The sequence below is a fragment of the Sus scrofa genome, chromosome 9, assembly GCF_000003025.6.
Source record: "Sus scrofa isolate TJ Tabasco breed Duroc chromosome 9, Sscrofa11.1, whole genome shotgun sequence".
NCBI classification, from domain to species: Eukaryota; Metazoa; Chordata; class Mammalia; order Artiodactyla; family Suidae; genus Sus; species Sus scrofa.
This window is the reverse complement of record NC_010451.4, coordinates 67,342,468-67,365,842: the sequence shown is the minus strand read 5'-3', so window position 1 is coordinate 67,365,842 and position 23,375 is coordinate 67,342,468. Positions and strand designations below refer to the sequence as shown.

The 23,375-nt window shown below is 50.2% G+C and overlaps 1 protein-coding gene across 1 annotated transcript in view; it reads right to left on the bottom strand.

The window, feature by feature from the left end:
• MAPKAPK2 (mitogen-activated protein kinase-activated protein kinase 2) overlaps nt 783-23,375 on the bottom strand; it is a 50,410-nt gene continuing 27,817 nt past the window's right edge. Inside the window, 10 exon segments of the mRNA XM_003130462.6 lie at nt 783-2,485; nt 3,172-3,252; nt 3,355-3,440; nt 4,023-4,147; nt 4,535-4,610; nt 5,728-5,763; nt 5,766-5,853; nt 6,331-6,410; nt 6,685-6,749; nt 6,926-7,065. Of these exon segments, the coding sequence (XP_003130510.4) occupies nt 2,342-2,485; nt 3,172-3,252; nt 3,355-3,440; nt 4,023-4,147; nt 4,535-4,610; nt 5,728-5,763; nt 5,766-5,853; nt 6,331-6,410; nt 6,685-6,749; nt 6,926-7,065 (921 nt within the window). The 3' untranslated portion in view covers nt 783-2,341.

Here is a 23,375-nt window from a genome sequence, read left to right as displayed (position 1 = left end):
CCCCAGCACACCCCCTCACCCTCTCGGTTCTCACTCATAAAACAGGGATGACAATCCCATCTTCCCTTCTCCCCTGACAGTTCTGAGGACCATCTGAGGAAACATAGGTGAAATTGTCTCCAACTATGTTTCCATCTGACTGAGAGGGACAACAGTGGGGTCAGTAGACCAATTTCCACCCCAGGACCCACAGCAACCCGACTGACAGTGTGACCTCAGATATCCCAGCTCTGGGACTCAGTCTTCTCATCTGTGAATTGAGGGGAATGGGTCACAGGAGCCCCGAGGCCTCCTCCAGGTCTGATGCAGAGGATTTGGTTTCTGCCGGACCCCTATCGCCCCCTCCTGGAATTTTTGGGAACTACACCAACCTGCTCCTCTGGACTCTTTCCCAAGAATTTGAACCCATTCACCAACTTCATGGATCTCCATGCCAGCGACCCCCTTGGCTGAGGGTGTCAATGCCTGGCTGTGGCTACAGAGGTCAAAGCACTGGGCTCAGAAGTGGCTTGGCTCCTGATTCAGTCCTTGGCAAAAAGACTCGGGTTTCCCAGCCGTGGTTGGCACCAGCCCTGCTCCTCAGATCCCCACAGCAGACACGTCCAGACCAGGTCCTTGGCAGGGCGGGCGCTGGCTCCCTTTCACCCAGAAGGCTCTCCTCTCCTCTCCTCTCCCAGGGCACCCGGGCTCTGCCCTCCCAACCCGCAGGCCCACTCTGCACATGTGGGAAGAGATAGGGGTCAAGGTCTGAGCCCCATGAAGGAAGAAGAAGGAAACCTTCCAACTATTAAATCTGTTTAGTAAAGACAATTTTGCTCATACAAAACAACAAGAGTTTACAACAATCTGAGTGCTGGACACACCATCAGAGACGGGGAGGTGTTGCAGGCCCTGGAGCCCTCCTCCCAGGCCCGGAGAAGACCCCCCCTCAACTCTGCCCCTGAGGGAGATGAAAGCTGAAGTATGACTGCCAGCCCTGCCCCAAGGGACCTTGGCCGAGGCCCTTTCCCGGCCTTGCTCCAAGCTAACACTGGGGGAGGGCCTTCCCCTCCCCACCTCACCCCACCCCCCTCACTGGCCGGGACACATGCTGCTGAGTTGTTTGGGGTGGGGGTGAAGTGGCTGACGGGGAAGGAGCAGAGTCAGGACATCTTTGGTGCAAAGACCCTCCACCACCACCACCACCCGCTAGGCCACACGATGGAAATTTGCAGGAGGGTCACAGAAGTGGTGCTGCCTTTGCCCACAAGGGGTCGCTGGCCAGTGCCCCCAGGAGGCACATGAAATGCAGCAGCCATGTCACTCATAAACCACTCAGGCTCACCCCCCTGAGGGAGCCTGTTGAGAAGTAGCTCAAACCGTAAGAAAATAAACAAGAACAACGGGTTAATAATGGCAGGAAGGGGAAGTAGAGAGGGAACTTGGTAGATGAGTGCCTCGGAGGGTCAGGACCAGCCCTGCGTGGGGAGTGGGGGTCCTGGGGCGGGGCTCCAGTCCATAGTCCAAGGCTAAGTCACTCCTCTCCACCTCCCAGAACCAGCTCACAGAGGCAGGCACGGACGGCCTGGCTCAGAACCTGGACAGGCTTCCCAGGCACTTTGGCAGGCCCAGCACGGGCAGGGCAGGCCGAGGGGGGAGAAGGTTCCTGAGCCACGGCAGAGACCCCCCCTCAGCAGCCCTGCCTGCCCTGACCCCTCAAATGCCCAGGCCCAGGTACTGATCCAGGCACACGTGCACGGGCACACGCACACGCACACACACGACCACACTCACTCCTATCCGTCTGGCACACAGGGGGGATGTTGGTGGGCTCAGCAGAGGAGGCAGGGGGCCCTCTTGGCCCCGGCCCCCCATGGCCCACAGCTCTGGGAATGGCTCAGCCAGCGGGGTCCTCGGGCTGTAGTGGGGAAATCAGAGGGTAGGTGGAACGACACAGGGACACCCCCTCTAACAGTTTCCACAAATCCCCTTGAGCAAACCCCAAACCCTTGCAGGATTCAGAGAGGCAGGGGCTTGGGGGAGAGGAGCAGGAGTGAGGGCAAGAACAATAGAAGAAGTTTCATAAAAATTCTAAGTCAAATTACTGATAAAATTGCAAAATGAGCACAGGTTCAAGAGCATCTTGCTCCTTCTCACCAAGCCCTCCCAGCCTCCCAGCCTCTCCTTCTCCAGGAGGCGGCCAGATCCAAAGGCAGAATCCAGCCCCGATGAGGTCCGGGCTCCATGCAGCCAAGGAGGAGGGGAGGCGGAAATGGACAATTCTGTGTCTCTTCATTTAAAAAATATATCCAGGTCAAGAGTTATTGCTTGTCCTCCAGTGTGGCAGGACGGGCTCAGCGGCTCAGTGGGCGAGGGCCGCGGCCTCCAGGGCCCGAGCTTTCTTCCGCCTCTTCAGAAGCAGAGGGTTGGACGCGTCTTCAATCTTTTTGATTTTGATCTGCTCGTAGTCGACCCGCATGGTGGCCAAGGCACTGGTCATCTCCTCCTGGGGGCAGTGACCGAAAGAGAGGTGAGAGGTGACAGAGCAAGGGCAAGGATGACGGTGATGGGGCTGGTGGTGGGTCCAGGGCTGGGTCAAAAGACCCTGGCCACCGTGCTGCCACCGCTCTCCTAGATCTATCCTAAGACCCCACAGGAGGGCAGAAAGGGTACTAGTCAGGAGACCTGGGTTCCCGTCTGCCCAGCCAGTCACTAGCCGTGTCCTTGAACGCGTCACTGCCCCCCAGCCTATTTCCTCATCTGCAAAATGAGAAGATGGTACCAATGGCTTTTCTTTTGCAGGGATGGGGCTGCACTTACACATGTGGAAGTTCCCCAGCCAGGAATCGAACCCACGCTGCAGGTGCGACCTATGTCACAGCTGCGGCAATGCCAGATCTGATCCTTAATCCGCTGTCCCACAGGGGAAGTTCCCAGATGGCCTTTCATGTCCCTTTAGAGACCCAGGAAGTAGCGGGCTTGTGGGAAACAGCCATGACCAAGTTTAGACCCAACACAGCATCCTCTGCCCACAACCCGCTCATGGAAATGGCTCAGCGTCACCGGTCCTATTGTAACAGACATGGCCTGTGGTGAGAGGACACAGGACCAATCCCCAGGCCAGCACCACCTCTCACCGCCGGGTACCCCAGTGAGCACCCCTGAGCCCCTCTGGGCCACTGGTCCCCTCACCTTGACATCCTCCCACCGCTCCTTGTCCTCCTTCAGGACCCGGCTGGTGTGCAGTGGGGTTTGAGGGACCTTCGTAGATTGCTGAGGGGAGAGAAGAGGGTCTGAGTGAAAGCCGGGGGTGGGGGGGGGGGTCCCAAAGGCCAGTCCCCCTGGACCCAGGTCCCTCGGGCCCCCCAGGCTCACCATGATCCAGGGGTGGTTCATGAACTCGGTGATGGTCATCCTCTGGGTGGGCTCTGTCTTCAGCAGGTTCCGGATGAGCATCTTCACTGTGGGGAGAGCAGCGCGTGGGCAGGGGACAGAGGCAGCTCAGGGGCCACTCTCCTGCTCTGGCTCCTTGCCACAGTTTTTTTTTGTTTTGTTTTGTTTTGTTTTTGTCTTTTTGCCATTTCTAGGGCCACTCCCACGGCATATGGAGGTTCCCAGGCTAGGGGTCGAATCAGAGCTGCAGCTGCTGGCCTACACCAGAGCCATAGCAACGCAGGATCTGAGCCACGCCTGCGACCCACACCACAGCTCACGGCAATGCCGGATCCTTAACCCACTGAGCAAGGCCAGGGACCAAACCCGCAACCTCATGGTTCCAAGTCGGATTCGTTAACCCCTGCACCGTGACGGGAACTCCCTTGCCACAGTTTTCAGGGAGAAACCAGATTGAAAGGGGGCATGGAGGCAGACCACCTAAGGAGCCGGACCCGAGGACCATTACAGTGCCACCAGCTGGGAGCCCGCCCCGCCCTGAGGCAGGCCCTTCACATGGGGGCCATACCCAGTGAGTAACCCACAGCCACACCACACACGGAGACCACCCTGCATACACACACACACACATTCACATGCAGGCTCTTTACCTTCTTCTGATACTTCTGACCATTCCGGGTTGGGAAATTCATACTGGCCCATTCGGATGCGACTCTTCATGCCGGGAGAGATGGCGAGGCCATGGTTGGAATAGAAGGGGGGGTACCCACACAGCCTGAGCCGAGAGGAAGCAGGAAGAGAGGGACAGAGCTGGTGTTATTGAGGGGTCCTGGGCCAGGACGTCAGTGAGACAGAGGCTTCTTCTTGTAAAGGTCACAGAGAAATGGGACTCACTAATTTGGGTGCAATATATAAAGAATAGAGTCCAGGAATCCAACATGGCAAGTGTCTCAACCACCCATTTTCCTGCCCGTCAGCTAACTTACAGCACTCATTAGCTGTCAGAGTCCACTAGACACCGAGAGAGGAGGGCAGGCAGGGGGTTCCCAGGGCATCTCCCATCCTGCAGGGGAATGCTCACGTCTGCCCCTTCCTCGCATCCTGGGGAGGTAAAGGCCTCCTTCCACCCCTGCCCCAGCCCCAACCCTCCCTGTACACTCACAGGATGTACATGATGACACCCAAGGACCACATGTCACAGGACTTGTCATACTTCTCGGGGCCCAGCACTTCTGGAGCTGCAAACCAAAGGTCAACGTGGGTGGGCGTGGCCCTCGGAACACAGGGATCTGCCCCCGTTCCTCTGTGGACGGTGTGCTTCCCGTCATGACAGGACCACGGCTGGGCTGGGAGGGGAACGGACACGGCCCGGGCCCCGGGGTGGACAGAGGAGAGTGAAAGACCCTCCACCAAAGGAGCCCTCGGGCTAGAATCTCGAGATGAAACAAGCCTTGAAATGCAAGAGCCTTCCAGACTGCCTGATTTTGGGGGGTTTTTGTTTGTTTGTTTTGTCTTTTTGCTTTTTCTAGGGCCGCACCTGCAGCATATGGAGGTTCCCAGGCTAGGGGTCCAATCAGAGCTATAGCTGCCAGCCTGCGCCAGAGCTATAGCCACTCAGGATCCGAGCCGCATCTGCGACCTACATCACAGCTCACGGCAACGCTGGATCCTTAACCCACTGAGGAAGGCCAGGGATCGAACCCGCATCCTCATGGTTCCTAGTTGGATTTGTTAACCACTGAGCCACCACGGGAACTCTGAGACTGCTGGTTAATTTGACAAACACGTTTTGAGATTTGACTCTGTGCCAGTCAGTTGGGGCTCCTGAACCAAATCTGCATCCCAGATCCACCAGGAATCTGATGGGAACGACGGCTCTTCCCAGCAAAAGGGCACAGGTGCACAAAATCCCGCCCATCACCTCAAGCAGATGGTTTCTTTTTTTTTTTTTTTGCTTTTCAGGGCCGCACCCACAGCATATGGAGGTTCCCAGGCTAGGGGTCCAACCAGAACTGCAGCTGCCAGCCTACACCACAGCCACAGCAACTCCAGAGCCAAGTTGTGTTTGCGACCTACACCACAGCTCATGGCAATGCTGGATCCTTAACCCACTGAGCAGGGCCAGGGATCGAACCCTGGATTCGTTGCCGCTGAGCCACAGAGGGAGCTCCTCAGGCAGATCATTCCTAGGCTGCCAACGAGCTCCGAGAGCTACCCCAGGTCATGTCAGAACTGGTGCTAGGAAGGACTGGAGAACATGCCTCTCCTCGGACCCATGGCCCTGAGACCTGCACCAGGAGGGTGTAAGAAAACCTCCAGGAAAAGACAAGCTCCCTGGGCCTCCTTGGGACTTACCCACATAGTACGGCGTGTAACAGGGAGTGGTCAGGAGTTGTGGCTGGTGGTTTCCTTGGCAAAGCCAAAATCGGTGAGTTTGAGAATGGCGTTGGGCCTTTTGGAGGTGTACAAGAGATTCTCAGGCTAGAGAGAGAGACACAGACACGGTGACAGCCCTGCTGAAGCTGTGAGGGGCTATCAGAAATGCCATCAGCCATGATTCCACCCTTCCTTCCTCAGCAGCCCCTGCAGTCTGCACACTGGGAGGACCCTCAGCTCCCAGCCCCCCGAGAGCTCACAGTGCATGGAGATACGTGATTAACACAGAGAAAACACCACAGAGACACAGAGACGGAGGGTGTGATGGTGAGGTGTGGCTGAGGAGGACCACAGGGCTGAGCGTGGCCTCGGAAGGCTTCACCGGGGAGGGGGTTTGCCCAGAGAGGGCAGGGCCTGTGGGGTGGAGAGTGACACTCTGCCCCCCTACCCCTGGGAACCAGGCTGCGGTGATGCAGGACAATTCTGGGGACTCTGCTAGAGCCACCATTACCCTGACCCCCATGGCCTCCATGGCACTTGAGTTGGGGGGCTATGGGGGAGGCCAAGAAGAATAGCGGGTACCTTGACGTCTCGATGAGCAATGTTGATTGAGTGCAAATACTGGATGGCCTCACCAATGCTCTTCATGATTTCTGATGCCTCTGCAAAGAACAGAGAAGGTGGGAGACAGAAGGAAAGTCACAAGAGGTGTCATTAGGTTCGAAAACCCAAGACACCAGTGCCCCCCGTGCAGCCTAAGGCTCCCTACATTCCCCCCCCCACCCCAGAAACTGAGAAACGAGGAGCAGCCCAGGCTCAGCTGAGGAAGCAAGCCCAGCAGCCGGCTGGAGGAGGCAATGGGCCTCAGCCTCTTCCACAAGAGACACCCGCTGCCCTGCCTGCCCGAGCCCAGTCCTCACAACAGACCCTTTCTACCTCTTTCTGTGAACGCTTGGTCTCCTCGGTCCTGGATTCGGCTAAAGAGTTCTCCACCATCCAAACTGAAACAAAGGGCACCGTCAGAGCGGGCTCTCACTCTCCACCACCACTCCCCCAAAGAAATCAACATTTTAGGCTTCAGAGTCCCCACGGGGCCGCCCCTCCAAGGGTGAGGGGCCAGAGCGGGGAGTGGGGAGTGGGATCGCGCTGGCCAGGAATGAAGCAAAGGGCTGCTCACCACTCCATGACGATCAGTAGGCACTTCCTCCCCGCGTACAGGTTCTCATAGACGTCCACGATCCGCACGATGTGTGGGCACTGGGAGGCCCGCCAGTGCAGCTCCACCTCGCGGCGGGCCTTGGGACAGTCCTGAAGCATCTGCAAGCCAAACGCCTCCTGAGAGACCGCGGGGGTGGCTGGCTGCCACGCCACCTGGGCCTGCTTGGGGCCTGGCCTGCACCCACTGACACCCCCATCGACACGCCGTCACCTCCCCATACCGCTGCTCCACCACCAGCCCCCCTGGGGAACTTTCCCTGCACTGCACCCCCTTCTCCTGCTTTAGAGTTCTCAGCTCCCTATCTGCTCTCAAAGAAACCTCAGGATGACCCCTCATGGGGCCTCAACAGCTACACTGAGACCACCCTTGACCATTCTCCCCAGCTAAGGGCACGAAGTCATTCCAGAAGGCGAGCAGAGTGGAGCACTGGGAGACAGAGGGCAAAGGAGGCCTGGGCAGAAAGACAGATCAGGAAAACCCAAGAAAGAGAGGAGACTACAGATCAATTAGAAAAGCTACCTCCAAGACCCCTAAACCCGCACCCCAAATCCGGAGCAATGTCCTTCTAACCAACCCATGGCCTTGGGAGTCAGCCCAATGTTATCCGAACCCTGGTTCTTCCTGCAAATACAACCCTGAGCAAGTTATTAACGCGTGAGCCTTGTTCCTGTCCGTGCTTCTTCCGTGGACCAGACGCAAGGGATGTATTAAAGGAGCCTGGATCCCTTGCCTGCCTCAAAGACCGAATCTTAACTAGTCTAAGCCAGTCAGTCTCAGATCACCAAAGGCAAACTGGCTTTGCAGAGGCAATCCCCCAACAGGTGCTCAGATAAATTGTCTCCTAGGGAGCAGGCAGAGACAAGGTCGCTGTGGGCTCACACTGCCACCTCGTGGCCATCTAAGGATACTGCATGGGTCCTAAGTTTGCCACTCAACTTCATTCATTTGTTGTTGTTTTAACTTCGTTCATTTGGATGGACCAAGGAAAAGGGTTATCTTCCTTTCCCATTCTCTATGAGGAGCAGGAGGAGATGCTGGCCAATTTCATTTGCCTGTTCAACAAACATTTATCAACCTCCTCCTAGCCACACATAGTGCTAGGTGTCAAGACCAAATAGAAGAGTCCCAATTTGAAAGAATTTGGACGGGGGGGGGGGCATGAGGTTATAAGAAAATGCTTATAATCCAGCAAGATAACGTGCTGTAAGACTGATAAGCTCAAAGGGTTCAACAGCAAAAGTTCTCAGAGCAGCCAAAAAAGAAAGACCTCTATCGCCCCCTACAGGCACATAGGAACTGAAGCCAAAAGGAAGAATTAAAAGTTGTCATATCTGCTCAGAGGCTATAAGATCAGGAGAGATTTGGGCCTGGAAATGGAATTTGTCAATTTATGGCTTGCAGAGCCATGGAAAGGCCATGATCTTTCCAAGCCTGCTCCACATTTATAAGTTAGGGTTATAATACCTGCCTAGCCCTTCCTTCATAGAGCCATTGCAAGTATCTAATGAAATAATAACCTCTCAGAGAGCTTTGTTATCAGAAAGGCACTCACCACTGCAAACCAGCAGCATAACCGCCACAGCACACAGCGTAACTCTCCGTCACCTCTGAGCTGAGACTGGAACACCCTGATATAACCAAGACACCCTGACATATGCAAGTCACCAGCAAGACTGTAGGCTGGGTTTCTGTCTGCAGCCCGTGACCACCACATGAAAACCAGCTCCAAGCTGTAACCAGACACAGCTATGCTAAGTGAGGACACACCAAGGCCCAAACCCCAGTGCATGCTCCTCAGCCACCCCCCACCTCCTGCCAAGCTCAGAGCACGCACTCTGAGTTAAAGGTTCTGCTTGCTCTCTCTGCCTGAGACAGGTTAGCATGTGCAGCATTAAACAAAAGAGAACCTGCAGCCAGAAAGCCTGGGGTCACACTCCCCTCCAAGCTTACACACCTGGCAGAGGAGCCGGACTGACCTAGTACAACAAACCTGGCTTGGCAATTGCACACAATTGGCATCCAGGTTCTGTACTTCCTGGCTTGTGTCAGGCAAGCCAGTCTACCTTTCTGAAAAGGGCTTTCTCATCTGTTAAACTGGATTCAGTTTAGCAACATCGGTAAATTGAAACAGTAGGATCTTACATTTCTAAGAGAAACATAATAAGAACTTCCCATGAAGACTGGTAATTGGCAGCCAGGTATGTATGTATCGAGATCCCTGAATGGCTATAAAAACCAGCTCACACAAATGAAAGCAAGACTTTCACCCCGGTCAGACAGACAGGCTGGCTGATGTCACAGGGGCAGAACAGTGAAGAGCCAAAGATGCTGTGCGGACAGCTGTAGGGTGCGGGAGCCAGAGAGAGGAAGGCCAGAATGTGCTAATCCGGAGTATCAGGCTAAGTAAAGAACAGCAGGTGAGATGCTGAGTTCCAAGCCAGAGAAGAGTCAGGGAGAGAAAAGAGGATTCCTGGGGTGTGGCCAGGGGCCACCCGCAGAGGTCCAAGGCAGGTTCAACCAGAAGCCACAGGAGCCACGTGGGAAAGGCTCCTACCTCTCTGACCTGGACAAGGGCAGTGGAGGCCAAAGGGCCCAAGTCTGGAGGAAGGAAGGGTCTTCCCAACAAAAAGCCAGAGGCCTGAGACAAAGAATGCCTAAAAGGGACTGCAAAATATTTTCATCTCGTGCGAAGCCTGGAATGAATACGGTGACCTGCCTCTGCCCATTCCCCACCCCACAGTTTGTGTCTGAAATTCCCTTGCTCTGTAGAGAAGGTTAACTGTTGTATGTGCTAGACTGCAAGGCAATACAGGCAAGGTCACCTGCATATCAAGTGTGGTGGGGGCCAGGGACCAGGCCACAGAGCCCATTGCCTGGGGAGGAAACTCCTGGGTGATGGTGGCAACGAGGGAGCCGGAGGAGCTCTCCCAAAATACTGTTCCATTACCATATGATCCGGCAAGCCCACTCCTGGGCATAGCTCTAGAAAAGATGAAAACTCTTAATTTGAAAAGACGCATGCACCCCAGAGTTCACTGCAGGATATATGAGAGCCAGGACATGGACACCACCTAAATGCCCATCAACAAATGAATGGATAAAGAAGATGTGGTACATACACATGCAATGGAATATTACTCAGCCATAAAAAAGAATAAAATCATGCCATTTGCAGCAACATGGATGGGCCTAGAGATTATCATACTAAGTGAAATAAATCAAACGAGTAAAGACAAATATCTTGTCATTTACATGTGAAATCCAAAAAAAAAATGATATAAATGAACTTATTTACAAAACAGAAATAGACTCACAGACATAGAAAACAAATAGTTACCAAGGGGGGAAGGGGAGGGGAAGGGACAAATTAGGAGCTTAGGATGAGCAGATACAAACTACAGCACGTAAAACAGATAAAAAAGGAAAATAAACAAGGGCCTACTGTATAGCCCAGGGAACTATATTCAGTATCTTATAATAACCTATAATGGAAAAGAATCTGGAAAAGGAAATACTTATAAATACGTATATGTATAATTGAATCACATGGCTGTGATTTTGTAAACTTTTTTAAAAAATACTGTCCCATGTCTCTGTCTTTGCCAGAAACTGGAGGGAAGAGGATGGCCCCCCCACCTCCCCACCAAACCTTCCATCATGGGGCCACGTGGAAGGACTCGGGAGGAGGCAGCATCCTAAGCCTAGATGAGCCAGAGAAGAGGAAAGAAAAGAGGGCAGCCCCTGAGGCACTGCCCACCAGCAAGGCAGCCCCAAGGACAGGACAGGAAGGGATGAACCCCAACTCTCAAGGGACCACCTCCTTCGCAAGCTCCACCATATACCAAGTGTGTGAACTTGGGAAGGTTTTTAATCCCCTTGTGTCTCAGTTTCCTTATGTGTTATAGAGGATAAGAGTACCTGAGTTATTAAACGAGTTAGTACACAGTACGCTGTGTAAACTACTCTGAGCGGTGCTTGGCACATAGTCTGCACTGATTGGTGTTTGCAATCATTGTTCTGCCCCCAAACTCCCTCTGTGCCAGGGTCTCACTGGGGTGGGCAGCTGGGATCCTGCTCACTCGTTTCTCATCTGAAGTGCGATTATTAGCTCCAAGGCGCTGGGCAGAGAGGGACCCAGGATGCCTGGAAGGGAAGTGAGCTTCGGAACCCCAGCCTCAAGTCTTCCTCTCCCTCCCTACAACACCTAACCTGTACAGCTGGGCGAGGGGGCAAGGCGGCGCCGTCCTGAGACAAGGAAGCCATCCGTCCCATCCCAAGACTGAGTTACTGCCAAGAGTGATGCAGAAGTATGAATCGGACCCGGAGCGTGTGGGTGTGTGGTGCAAACTGGTAAACAAGACTGTCACTGCACTCCCAGCAGTGCGGCACCAACAACCAGCCCCCCCCAGGCCCACCCGCTGCCCTTCCACAGAGGAAGCTGACCTGGGTACTGTGTGGGGCCAGAAGAAAAGAGGAGGGAGTGGGAAAGAGGGCAGATACTGGGGGATGGAGCCCTGCAACCTCCTTAGCAGAGAGCTGGCAGCAAGCAAGCTGCAGTCTTGAGGACCCAGAGGAGCAGGGAAAGGGAAACCCCACTTCCTGGGAGTGCTCTGGGTTAAATACCTGCTAAGCACATCCCACAGGAGCCCTCACATGCATCCCTAAAAGATGCATCCTATTTTATAAATGAGGACAAATCCCACAGGCTCAGAGAAGCTCAGGAATTGGTTCACGGCCTCTGAGCTGGAATCTAAAACCCATTCTCATTGCTCCCAAAGCCCCCTGCCCACCACCTCCTGAAAGCGGTGGGCACATCTGCCCAAGACTGTCCATGCACCTACAGCCAAAAACAGGGGCTGCAAATGTACCTGGGCCTTAAAGTGCAAACCAACCGTTTTAACCTTGAAATTCCAAATTTCAGAATTTTAGAATTTTACCCCATGGCACTAATCACAGATGTGATTAAAAGGCTAAATATATTCCAAGATTTGTTTACCTTAACTAGAAATGGCTAGAAACCAAATGCCCATCAACAAGCCATGGAGATCGTGTTTTCAAAAAGAGTTTATCTATGTAATCATCAATCACTAAAACGATGTTTCAAGAGTTTCCATCGTGGCTCAATGGAAAGAAATCTGACTAGCATCCACGAGGACCCAGGTTCAATCCCTGGCCTCGCTCAGTGGGTTAAGGATCTGGAACTGCCATGAGCTGTGGTATAGGTCCAAGACGAGGCTCAGAGCTGACGTGGCTGTGACGTAGGCCAGTTCCAATTCACCCCCTAGCCTGGGAACCTCCGTAGGCGCAGGTACAGCCCTAAAAATAAAAAAGCAATAAATAAATAAATAAACATATAAATAAATAAAATCAATAATTTTAAAAATGATATTTCAGAAGAATGTTTCATGAGAAATGAATTCTAAATGTCTCAGTCACAATTCTAAAAGTGCTGTCATTATTGGTGGCAGCACTTTTTTTCTTTTGCAGCACAATTCCCCATCTGAAGTTTCCTTAAATTTATCTGATAGTAAGTGAAGAAACAAGCTACAAAGCTTTATGCACAGTATGGTTCTATATGTATATTTGTGTGTGTGTATAGGTACACAGATGGATATAGTATGTGTATGTGTGTACACATATAAAACAGGAAGGGCAGTCAGTAAAATGATACTAACTCAGTAACATGTAAATAACTACGTATCTGAAAGACAGGGCTACAGGTGACTTTATTTTCTTTATTGTATCTTTATTTCCTAGGTGACGTACAATTAGCAATATACTTTTTTTTTTTTTGGTCTTTTTAGGGCCGCACCCATGGCATATGGAGGTTCCCAGGCTAGGGGTCGAATCAGAGCTGTAGCCACTGGCCCACACTGCCACTGTCAGCTGCGCCACTGATGCAGCAGGATCTGAGCTGTGTCTGTGCCCATAGCTCATGGCAATGCCGGATCCTTAGCCCACTGAGTGAGGCCAGGGATCGAACCTGCATCTTCATGGATACTAGTTGGGTTCGTTAACCACTGAGCCATGACAGGAACCCCCAGCACATATAATTTTTAAAGAAACAAAAAGCTTAGCTTCTCTTTTTTTGGCTGCCCCCGTGGCATATGGAAGTTCCAGGGCCAGGGATGGGATCCGAGCTGCAGCTGTGACCAGTGCCAGGGCTGCAACACCACCAGATCTTTAACCCACGGAGCCAGGCCAGGGATCAAATCCAAGACTCTGTAGTGACTGGAGCTGTTACAGTCAGATCCTTAACCCACTGCACCACAGTGGGAACTCCAAGCTTTCCAAATTTTAATCAGAGTCTGTCACCCATACCCCCAGACCCTGTGGTGGGGGAGCAGTGGCTGTAGGCTTCCAGGCAACTCTGCTGGGCAGCTTAGCCACGGACCAGGGGCTGCCCTCTGTCGTTTGGAGCAAGAGCAGCTCATGCCCAGAGGGTGTCAGCTGCTGCACAGCCCTCTGCTAAGAGGAGGGGAAGAGAAGGAGAACTATAGAGCTACCTACGTAGTCACTCTGCCCTACTCCAGCCCCACCTGACCCTGACCTAGCCTCCCCAGCTCCCCAGCTAGAAGTGGAGCATCTATGTCCAGCTCAAAAATCACCGGACCTCTTCGTGCAGCCTGAAACCTGGGGAACAGTCCCTGAACAGTGAACAGGAGGTTCACGAGGCTGCAGAACCAGGACATGCTGCCCTGGCATCATGTGTTCTCTCTCTAAAGAGCCAGGTCCCTCCCAAGCTCCTGTCCCTGGATCTGGAGCCATCGAGGGGATGGAGGGACAGGCGGCACCCACAGCACTTGACCGCACCTGCCCAGATTGCCATCACGCAGCAAAAGTGGAGTGCCCAGCACATGCCACCTGCTGATTTGGAAGGTGCTAGGATATAACAGAGAATAGGACAAACATGGCCTGCGCCCCTGTGGAACTTCCATTTTAATACAGGAAGCACACAATAAACAAGGAATTTTTTAAATTTTTAGTTACATATTGTGATTTGTGCTGTAAAGGACATAAATTAGCTGCTGCCATAAAAGCGGCAGTGGTGCTGAGGGAGAATCTCTTTCATCCTCCAAATTAAAGAGAACCCTGAAAGGCTAGAGGGAGGTGGCACATGTCTCTTGTTATATAGCCCAGCTCAGGAACATAAGACATAACAAATCTTAGGAGTTCCCATTGTGGCTCAACGGAAAGGAATCTGACTAATAACCATGAGGATGCAGGTTTGATCCCTGGCCCCGCTCAGTGGGTTAAGAATCCGGCGCTGCTGTGGCTGTGGTGTAGGCCGGCAGCTGTAGCTCCCACTCGACCCCTAGCCTGGGAATCTCCATATGCCGCAGTGCAGCCCTAAAAAGACAAACAAAAAAAAAAAAGACCTAATAATCTTGATTGAAATGATGGTTTTGCTCTACATCAATAGGCGGGAAAAAGAGTATGTCCCCCTTCTAGAACTTCTGCAAAGCTCAGAGAGGAGCAACTGATGGTCCTCCCCTAGAAACTGATGTAAACACAAATCTAACCGCAGATTTTTAAATCTTAGAAACATGCCGAAATGAAAGATACACAGAAGTACATCATCCGAGTCTTCCACATACACTCCTAAGCATTTGGGTTGGGAGGTAAACCAGGTCTTCTATTTGTTTATTGATTTTCACTAATGTGATGGGGATAAATCCTGACCCAAGACAAGGCTAAAACTTACAAAGGAGAATCCAGTACCAAAAGCCTTTTATTTTTTTATTTCTTTTTTGGCCAAGCCTGAGGCATGTGAAGTCCCAGGACCAGGGATCGAACCTACACCACAGCAGTGACAACATCAGATCCTTAACCCACTAACCTCCAGGGAACTCCCCCCAAAACCTTATAAAACATGGCACCACACTGCCCAGAGGGTGAGCGCAACCTTCCCTCTGGCCCCCACTCCGGCCCTCACTGTCCAGGACTTTCCCTGGGCAGCCGCAAAGGACTGAGCTTCAACAAAAAGGCAAGAGGCTTAGAAGTCACGCCGTAAATGACAAATTTTTTTAAAATATTTGCAACACATGAGGGATAAAAAGTTAACTCTGGCAAATCAATGGTAAAAGATTAATAATCCAGACAAAGGAATGGATAAAGAAAATGTGGCTCATATACACAGTAGAATATTATTCAGCCATAAAAAAAAAGAAATAGTGCCATTTGCAGCAACATGGATGGACCCAGAGATTCTCATACTGAGTGAAAAGTCAGACAAAGAAAACTATCATATGAGACAACTTACATGTTGAATCTAATAAAAATGATATAAAAGAACTTATTTATAAAACAAACTCGCAGATTTCAAAACAAATCTTGCAGTTACCATAGGTGAAACTGTTGCCCGGAGGGAGGTAGCAGGAGAGCGGCACTAACATATATACACACTACTGTACAAAACAGATGATTAAGGAGAACCTACTGAACAGCACAGGAAAATCTACTCAATCGTTTGTAATAACATAATGAAAAAAAGAATGGATATATTTACGTGTAGGACTCATTCACTTTGCTGTACAATGTTGTATTCGTTTCAGGTGTAAGTCAACTATAATCCAGTAAAATTAACTTTAAAAAAAAGAGATTAAAAATCCAATATAAAGATGGCCAAAGAGTAAGATGAGGCAGCTCAAAGAAAAAGAAACATACATGGCCAAATGGAAGATGCTCAAGGCAACTCATTAAAAGAGAAATGTCTAGGAGCCCTCTTGTAGAGCAGTGGGTTAAGGGTCAGGCATTGTCACTGCAGCAGCTGGCTGGTGGGGGGGGGTCGTCGCTGCTGTGGTGGTGGGTTCGATTCCTGCCCCAGGAATTGTTACATGCTGCAGGCGCAGCCAAAAAAAGAGAGAGAGAGAACCGTTTATAAAAACAGTAACAATAATTTCACCAGAATGGCAATTTTCTTTTAAATGTTTGAACAAAAACAAAACAAAATAAAACTCCTATGTTTATGAAAAATTCCTGAGGAAAAGGCATTCTCTCATACACTCAACAGGGATATTAAAGTGTATATGGGGCTCTATTAATCAAAATTGTAAACGTTCAAAACCTTGGACCCAGCAATTACGTAGTTAGGAAGTCATCCTACAAATAAGTTCCTAAAGCAATTTAATATTAAGCAAAAAAAAAAAAAAAAAAAAAAAAAAAAAAATGGCCAGAACCGGAGTTCCCGTCGTGGCGCAGTGGTTAACGCATCCGACTAGGAACCATGAGGTTGCGGGTTCAGTCCCTGCCCTTGCTCAGTGGGTTAAGGATCCGGCGTTGCCGTGAGCTGTGGTGTAGGTTGTAGATGTGGCTTGGATCCCGCATTGCTGTGGCTCTGGTGTAGGCCAGTGGCTACAGCTCCGACTGGACCACTAGCCTGGGAACCTCCATATGCTGCAGGAGCGGCCCAAGAAATAGCAAAAAGACCAAAAAAAAAAAAAAAAAAAAAGGCCAGAACCTAAATGTCTACCCCTAAGGAGCTGGTCAAATAAATGGCAGCACATCTATACAACAGCCCAGAGACAGAGAGGCAGGGCTGCACCTGCCACTGGCATGGGTGGGGAATCCGGGTGTTAATAAATGGGAACCCACACAAAGAACAGGAGGATGATTGATACTCTGGCTTTTTTGTTTATACTCTAACTTTTTTTAATAAGGAGGCATTCATATTACTTAAGTAACTTCTAACGTATATTCACAAAGACAAGCACACACACCAAAAATTCATTAGCGGTTATTCATAAAAGGTGGTAATACGGTAACACTCTCCTTTTTGTGTTTTTTAAATTTCCAAAAATAAAAAAGCACTAAACAGAATGCAAAACATACTGTTTGGGTGGTTTTGTTATCGTCCTTTTGTTTTGTTTAAGCCAGAGGGGATTACACAGACCTGTGGATGCTTAATATTTTTCTGGAGGTATTTATCCTCCCCCTCCAAAAAAATATCAACAGTGTTGACCACAAGGGAGTCGGTACTAGAGAGAAGCCAGTATTTTGCCATGTTTTGCCTTCTTCCTTTCCCTTTTATATCTCTCTGTACAGTTTGGATCTCTTAACATCTGTATGTATTTCTTTTTTAAGTCCAGGGGAGTTCCCATCGCAGCTCAGCAGAAACAAATCTGATGCAGCATCCATGAAGTAAAGGTTCAATCCCTGGCCTCACTGAGTGGGTCAAGGATCCGGTGTTGCCATGAGCTGTGGTGTAGGTCACAGATGCAGCTCAGACCTGGCATTGCTGTAGCTGTGGCATAGGCCGGTGGCTACAGCCCCGATTGGACCCCTAGCCTGGGCACCTCCATATACCACGGTGCAGCCCTAAAAAGACAACAAATAATAATAAAATTAAGTCTAAAGACTCTGAGGTGCAGTATGCTTCAGTCTTGTATTTGCCCCAGGGCCTGAGTGTCCTCAGCAAGCCAACCTTCCTGTTAGAGCAGGAGGTGAGTAGATTCGGAGACCCCACGCCAGCTACCTCACCAGGTGGGCTTGGGGGAGAAGGGCCTGCTGGAACTCAGGGGATGAGGGTAATGCTGGTGATGGAAAGCCCTGGCATCTTTCCAGAGAATATAACCCAAACATGATAAAGAACAGGCCGAGGCCCAGACTCCACTGTTAACCATTTGTGACTTACATGGAAATGAGCCCTGCACATAGCGACCATGTCACCACGCTGGAGTCTTGGGGAAGAAACTGAAAGGCTGGGGGACACAGGTATTTCTGTGTCTTCCAGCAGATGATCAGGACTTTGAAAGAGAAAGAGGAATTTGCATGTATACTGTACCATGTGTCAGGTGCACTTTATATATAGAACACATGCTATGTTTAAGCCTCCGGACGGCCTCTGGAATTGAGTCAACCGCAGACTCCATTTACAGGTGTGGCATCGAGGGCTGGAGAGGTAACATGCCCCAGGTCCCTAGTAACTGACAGAGCCAGGATTCAACCCAATTTAGACTCTAACCCCAGGTTCTTTTTTTCCTGCTCTGTTGGCTGGTCGGCCCCATTTATCTCTGCCTCTGTCAGGCACAGCAAGAGCTTAATGCAGGGGGAGTTGCAACATAATCGTACTGATTAAATGGGAACAACTCCCCAGGCCCATTGCTCACAACAGGATGCAAGGCGTCTCTCCCCCGGACACAGGGGAGGCGGGGATAGGAAGGAAACACTCTAAACTCTTCAGGTTGCCTGTAAACTGGGAGCTGAGTGGCAGGGAGAAAAATGCCACGTTCTTTGTAGCATGTATGTATGGCTTTACGAAATCCACAGAGACGGACAAACTATCAAGAAAAATTAAGGAGTTCCCAGTTAACGAATCTGACTAGGAACCATGAGGTTGCAGGTTCGATCCCTGGCCTTGCTCAGTGAGTTAAGGATCCGGCGTTGCCGTGAGCTGAGGTGTAGGTTGCAGATGCGGCTTGGATCCTGCATTGCTATGGCTCTGGTGTAGGCCAGCAGCTACAGCTCCGATTAGATCCCTAGCCTGGGAACCTCCATATGCCACAGGTGCGGCCCTAGAAAAAGGCAAAAAGACCAAAAAAAAAGAGAGAGAGAGAGAGAGAGAGAAAGAAAAAGAAAGAAAAATTAAGACAAAAGGAGATCACAAGTTCTGCTCTGGTCAACACACAGCCCCCATCAATTTGACCCTGTACAACCAGCAAAGCAAATACAAAGTCGTAAGTGGAAGCGACAAATGCCATCTCTTCTTCATCACCCCACCTTAGTGGAAAGAGATTCAAGGCATGTGTATCTCAATCAACAGGTCTAATGGAAGGCGGAGGGAGCTGAGAGAGGAGAGGAGTAGAGTCTTAAAATCAAGAGCCATACACAGATCCACACATACCACCCCTAACACAATCTCACAGTTCCACGTGCTGAAGACAGGAGGACAGCTGGGTGAAGAAAGAAGGAAAAAGAGCAAGAAGTTAGGCAGTTATTGTGGTAACACATGGGGCATATGTGGTAGAAGAGAAACCGCTCTTTCCTACACAGCAAATAGCCCAGATGCAGGACAGAGCTCAAATTACCCACCATGAGCACAAGGACATCTGAGAGATGCCTTTTTTTCTGCTAAGAACATGGCACCTGATAAATCTGTCTTGCCTTGCTAAAGATTCATGCCTTGGAGTTCCCATTGTGGCACAGTGGTTCACAGATCTGACTAGGAACCATGAGGTTGCAGGTTCGATCCCTGGCCTTGCTCAGTGGGTTGAGGACCCGGCGTTGCCGTGAGCTGTGGTGTAGGTCGCAGACGTGGCTCAGATCCCATGTTGCTGTGGTTCTGGCATAGGCCAGTGGCCACGGCTCAGATTAGACCCCTAACCTGGGAACCTCCATATGCCACGGGAGCAGCCCTAGAAAAGACACAAAGAAAAAAGTAAAAAAAAAAAAGATTCATGCCTCATACAGCTGAAGATGCATCAAGGTAAGTGCTAACCCAGAACTCAATTCTGACTAGAAACCAAAGGCTAGCAAACTACGCTTTAAAAAGAGCTCCCGTGTGGTACAGCGGGTTAAGGATCTGGTATTGTCACTGCAGCAGCTCATGTTGCTGCTGTGGTGTGGGTTCAATCCTGGACCAGGAACTTCCACATACTGTGGCATGGCCAAGATAAAGAGAGAAAGAAAAAAGGAAAAAAATGGAGTTTCCATTGTGGCTCAGCAGGTTAAGAACCCGACATGGTGCCAATGAGAATCCTGGTTCGATCCCTGTCCTCCCTCAGAGGATTAAGGATCCAGACCATTGCCATAAGCTACAGTGTGAGTTACAGATGTGGCTCAGATCCAGTGTTGCGGTGGCTGTGGTGTCAGTCGGCAGCTGCAGCTCTGATTCGACCCCTCGCCTGGGAACTTCCATGTGTCACAGGTGCAGCCCTAAAAAAAAAAAAAAAAAAAAAGAACAAGAAAAAAACTTAAATAGCAAAACCAACAAGAACAAGAATACCACATTGGGAAGAAGTAACCTTGTCATCTCAGAGTTCAAAGGAGGGAAGAAAAGGCCTGGGGACAAAAACAATTGTTTAGCCTAAACCTCCAGAGAAACCAACAAAGGCACGGTAGGAGCAGAGATCCCAAAAAAGAATGCACTGTGAAAGACAAGGCCTGGTCTCCAACAAGGAGATTCTGATCTAAAGCACAATAACCCCTGAGAAAGGAACCCCCGTGGAAGCAGCCACCAATGGCAAGGCAGGCCTAAGGCCAATGGCACAGGGGTCTGCAGATGTGCCCAGAGACACAAGCAACTGCTCACACCCAGGACAGACCAAGAGAGCGGTGTGGGCTCATAAAACAGCATGAGCAGAGCTGGTGAAATGCAAGAATTACTAGAAATGGGTCTTAAAAGCTCCATTCAAAGCTGTACAAAGAACCAGGGAGGAAGTGAGCCCCTCATGGGCACAGAGGCTCTAATCTACTCAGGGGACAGAGAAGGCAGGATGTTCATGGCCAGCGTGTTCCATCTTTTTTCTCAAGGAGAGTGTTCCTCAAGCTGGAACATACTTAAGGGAAACCTCCAATCCAAGCTCACCCAAGAACTAACTCATAATCACCCAAGGATGAGTGAGAAGATGCAAATCTTAGAAGAATCACTTCCAGGAGTTCCCATCATGGCTTAGCGGTTAGTGAACATGACTTGCATCCATGAGGACGCAGGTTCAATCCTTGGCCTCGCTGAGTGGGTTAAGGATCCGGCGTTGCCATGAGCTATGGTGTAGGTCGCAGGCAAGGTCAGATCCCACATTGCTGTGGCTGTGGCGTAGGCCAGTGGCTACAGCTCTGATTGGACCCCTAGCCTGGGAACCTCCATATGCCACACCCACGACCCTAAAGAGACACAAAAAAAAAAAGAAGAAGAAGAAGAAGAAGAATCACATCCAGGATGCAGAAGGAACCTGCAGGTCTGATTCCCAAACCACTGGTGGCCATCGCTCAAGGGGACTTGGGGGAGAACTGGCAATGTCCTGCTTTTTGGCAGCTGGCATTCCCTCAGTGCCCACTCTGCTAGAGGCACCAGACGCCACACTCAGGAGTTCAAGGAGTTTAGTCCAGAGAAGGAAACGAGTCAAGGAAAACAGAAACAAAATGTACACAAAATTGTTCATAGGAAGGACCACTTAACTTCACATCAGTCTCTGGCAAAGCTCTAGAGCAGATCCTGAGCTGGGCCATCACAACCCAGCCTGGTTCCCTGAGGAGCAGTGGCTCACTGGTCTCGTTACCTTTTCTAGCAGGGTTACTGAATTATAGACCAGGGAAATAACAGGTCCAAGGGTCCTTGCCTTCTACAGCCTATATGGACAAAGTCTCCTCAAAGTCCTAAAGGCAGACCTTTAGGACGACAAAGAAAGAGAGGGTGAGATGACAAAGCATTCTGATAGTATTTGTAATTGTCACAAATGACCAACAATAAAGTGTCATTTAATGGATCTAGGACAGGCTGACCGTACACCAATCGAACTCACTGCTCCTGCTGACTTGTTGCTCGTGCCAGTAAATGACAGTGACATCACCATGCAGGCAGGCTCCGGATATCAACCTGAGCAGTCATCCTCAGCCTCGCTCCCTCCCTCACCCACAGAACCAATTCAATTTTGTCTATGGAAAAATCTCCCAAATCTATCTCCCCCTTTCTAGTCTTTTTTTTTTTTTTTTTTTTTTTTTTGCTTTTTAGGGCTGCACCCACAGCATATGGAGGTTCCCGGGCTAGGGGTCCAATCAGAGCTACAGCTACCGGCCTACACCAGAGCCACAGCAGAGCAGGATCTGAGCCGCATCTGCGACCTACACCACAGTTCACGGCAACACCAGATCCTTAACCCACTGAGCGAGGCCAGGGATCAAACCCGCAACCTCATGGTTCCTAGTCAGATTCGTGTCCGCCACACCACGAAGGGAACTCCCCCCTTTCTAATCTTGCTGCCACTTGCTTGGTTCCATTTTCTCTCATGTGCTTTCTGATTTCTAGATAGTAGACTTGCTCTGCTTCCATACATCTTGCATCAACCTCTGAAAGGCAAATCTGAGCAGAACATTTTCTTCCTTAAACATGTCAGCCGGCTAACAGGAGCAAACCCATATTCCTTGGCTTGATCTTCCCTCGCTCCTACCCATATATCTCTGCCCTCATCTCCCAAAACATTCTCTCTATTTAAGCTACAGTGAGCTTCAATTCACTGTCCTCAAACAAGGCAGGCCTTGTCATGATTCCGTGTCTCTGCATCTACTGAGTGCAGGGCAATGGCAGCTCCTGTACGAAGCCTCCCTGATGACTTCCAGGCAGAGTCGGGCCCTTTTTCCTCTCTGCTCCCACAAGACTCTTGTTAAACTCTTACTCCAGCCCTCGCTGGTATTATTTCCAAGACTGGTCCTCCTTCTGCTGTACAGACCTTGTGCCTTTTGGAGACGAAGGCCATGTCTCACTCACCTTTTGATTCCTAATTCTGGGCCTAATACATGGCATTTTGGCCATATGCAAATATTTTGCTTGTTGACTAAGCCTAGAGAACACTTCCAGTGACAGACCAAGGAATGCCATCTTTGGCTTTACCTAATACTTTACCAACAAGCCGGTTGACGACATAGTGGACAGCAAGCGCATCAAACTTTCAAGTGACCAAAAGAATTAGGAGTATGCCAGGTAACAGATTTTTAACAGAGCATAGTAGGGGGAAATATGGGCTAAAACTAACCCCCTAAAAAAGCCATACTAACATATGGCTCAAAAAAAGTCATCTATAATAGCATGTGATGAGAGAGACCATCAGGTCAGTCCATACAACATGATGAGTAAGAGCAAAGGCTCTAGGAGTTCCCTTTGTGGCTCAGCAACTAGGATGCATGAGATGCAGGTTCGATCCCTGGCCTCCCTCAGTGGGTTAAGGATCCAGTGTTGCCAAGAGCTGCGGTGTAGGTCACAGACATGGCTAGAATCTGGCATTGCTGTGGCTGTGGCACAAGCTGGCAACTGTAGCTCCAATTTGACCCCTAGCCAGGGGAACTTCCATTTGCCACAGGTGCGTGGCCCTAAGAAGCAAAAAAAAAAGCAAAGGCTCTAAAGCCAGGCTTCCAGGGTGAGTCCCAGTTCTTCATTAACTAATCACGAGATACTAGAAGTTTTCTAACTTTCTATCTCCAGTTTCCTTCTTGTAAGACAGCAATAATAATAGTATCTATCTCATAGGGTTATTGTTTAATTAACAATAAGTATACTGTACTTGCACTTAGAATGACGCCTAATTCAATAAATTTTACTATTATTTGTCAATGATGTTGTTGTTGCTGTTGTTAAAAGCCACTTAGAAGAGAAACTATAAAGCACTGTTGTTAATAGCAAGGGCTCTGCAATTAGACCGCCCTAAATTTAAGCCAGCTCTAAGCTTAGGAGCTTCCTGACCTCAGACAGTTATTTCAG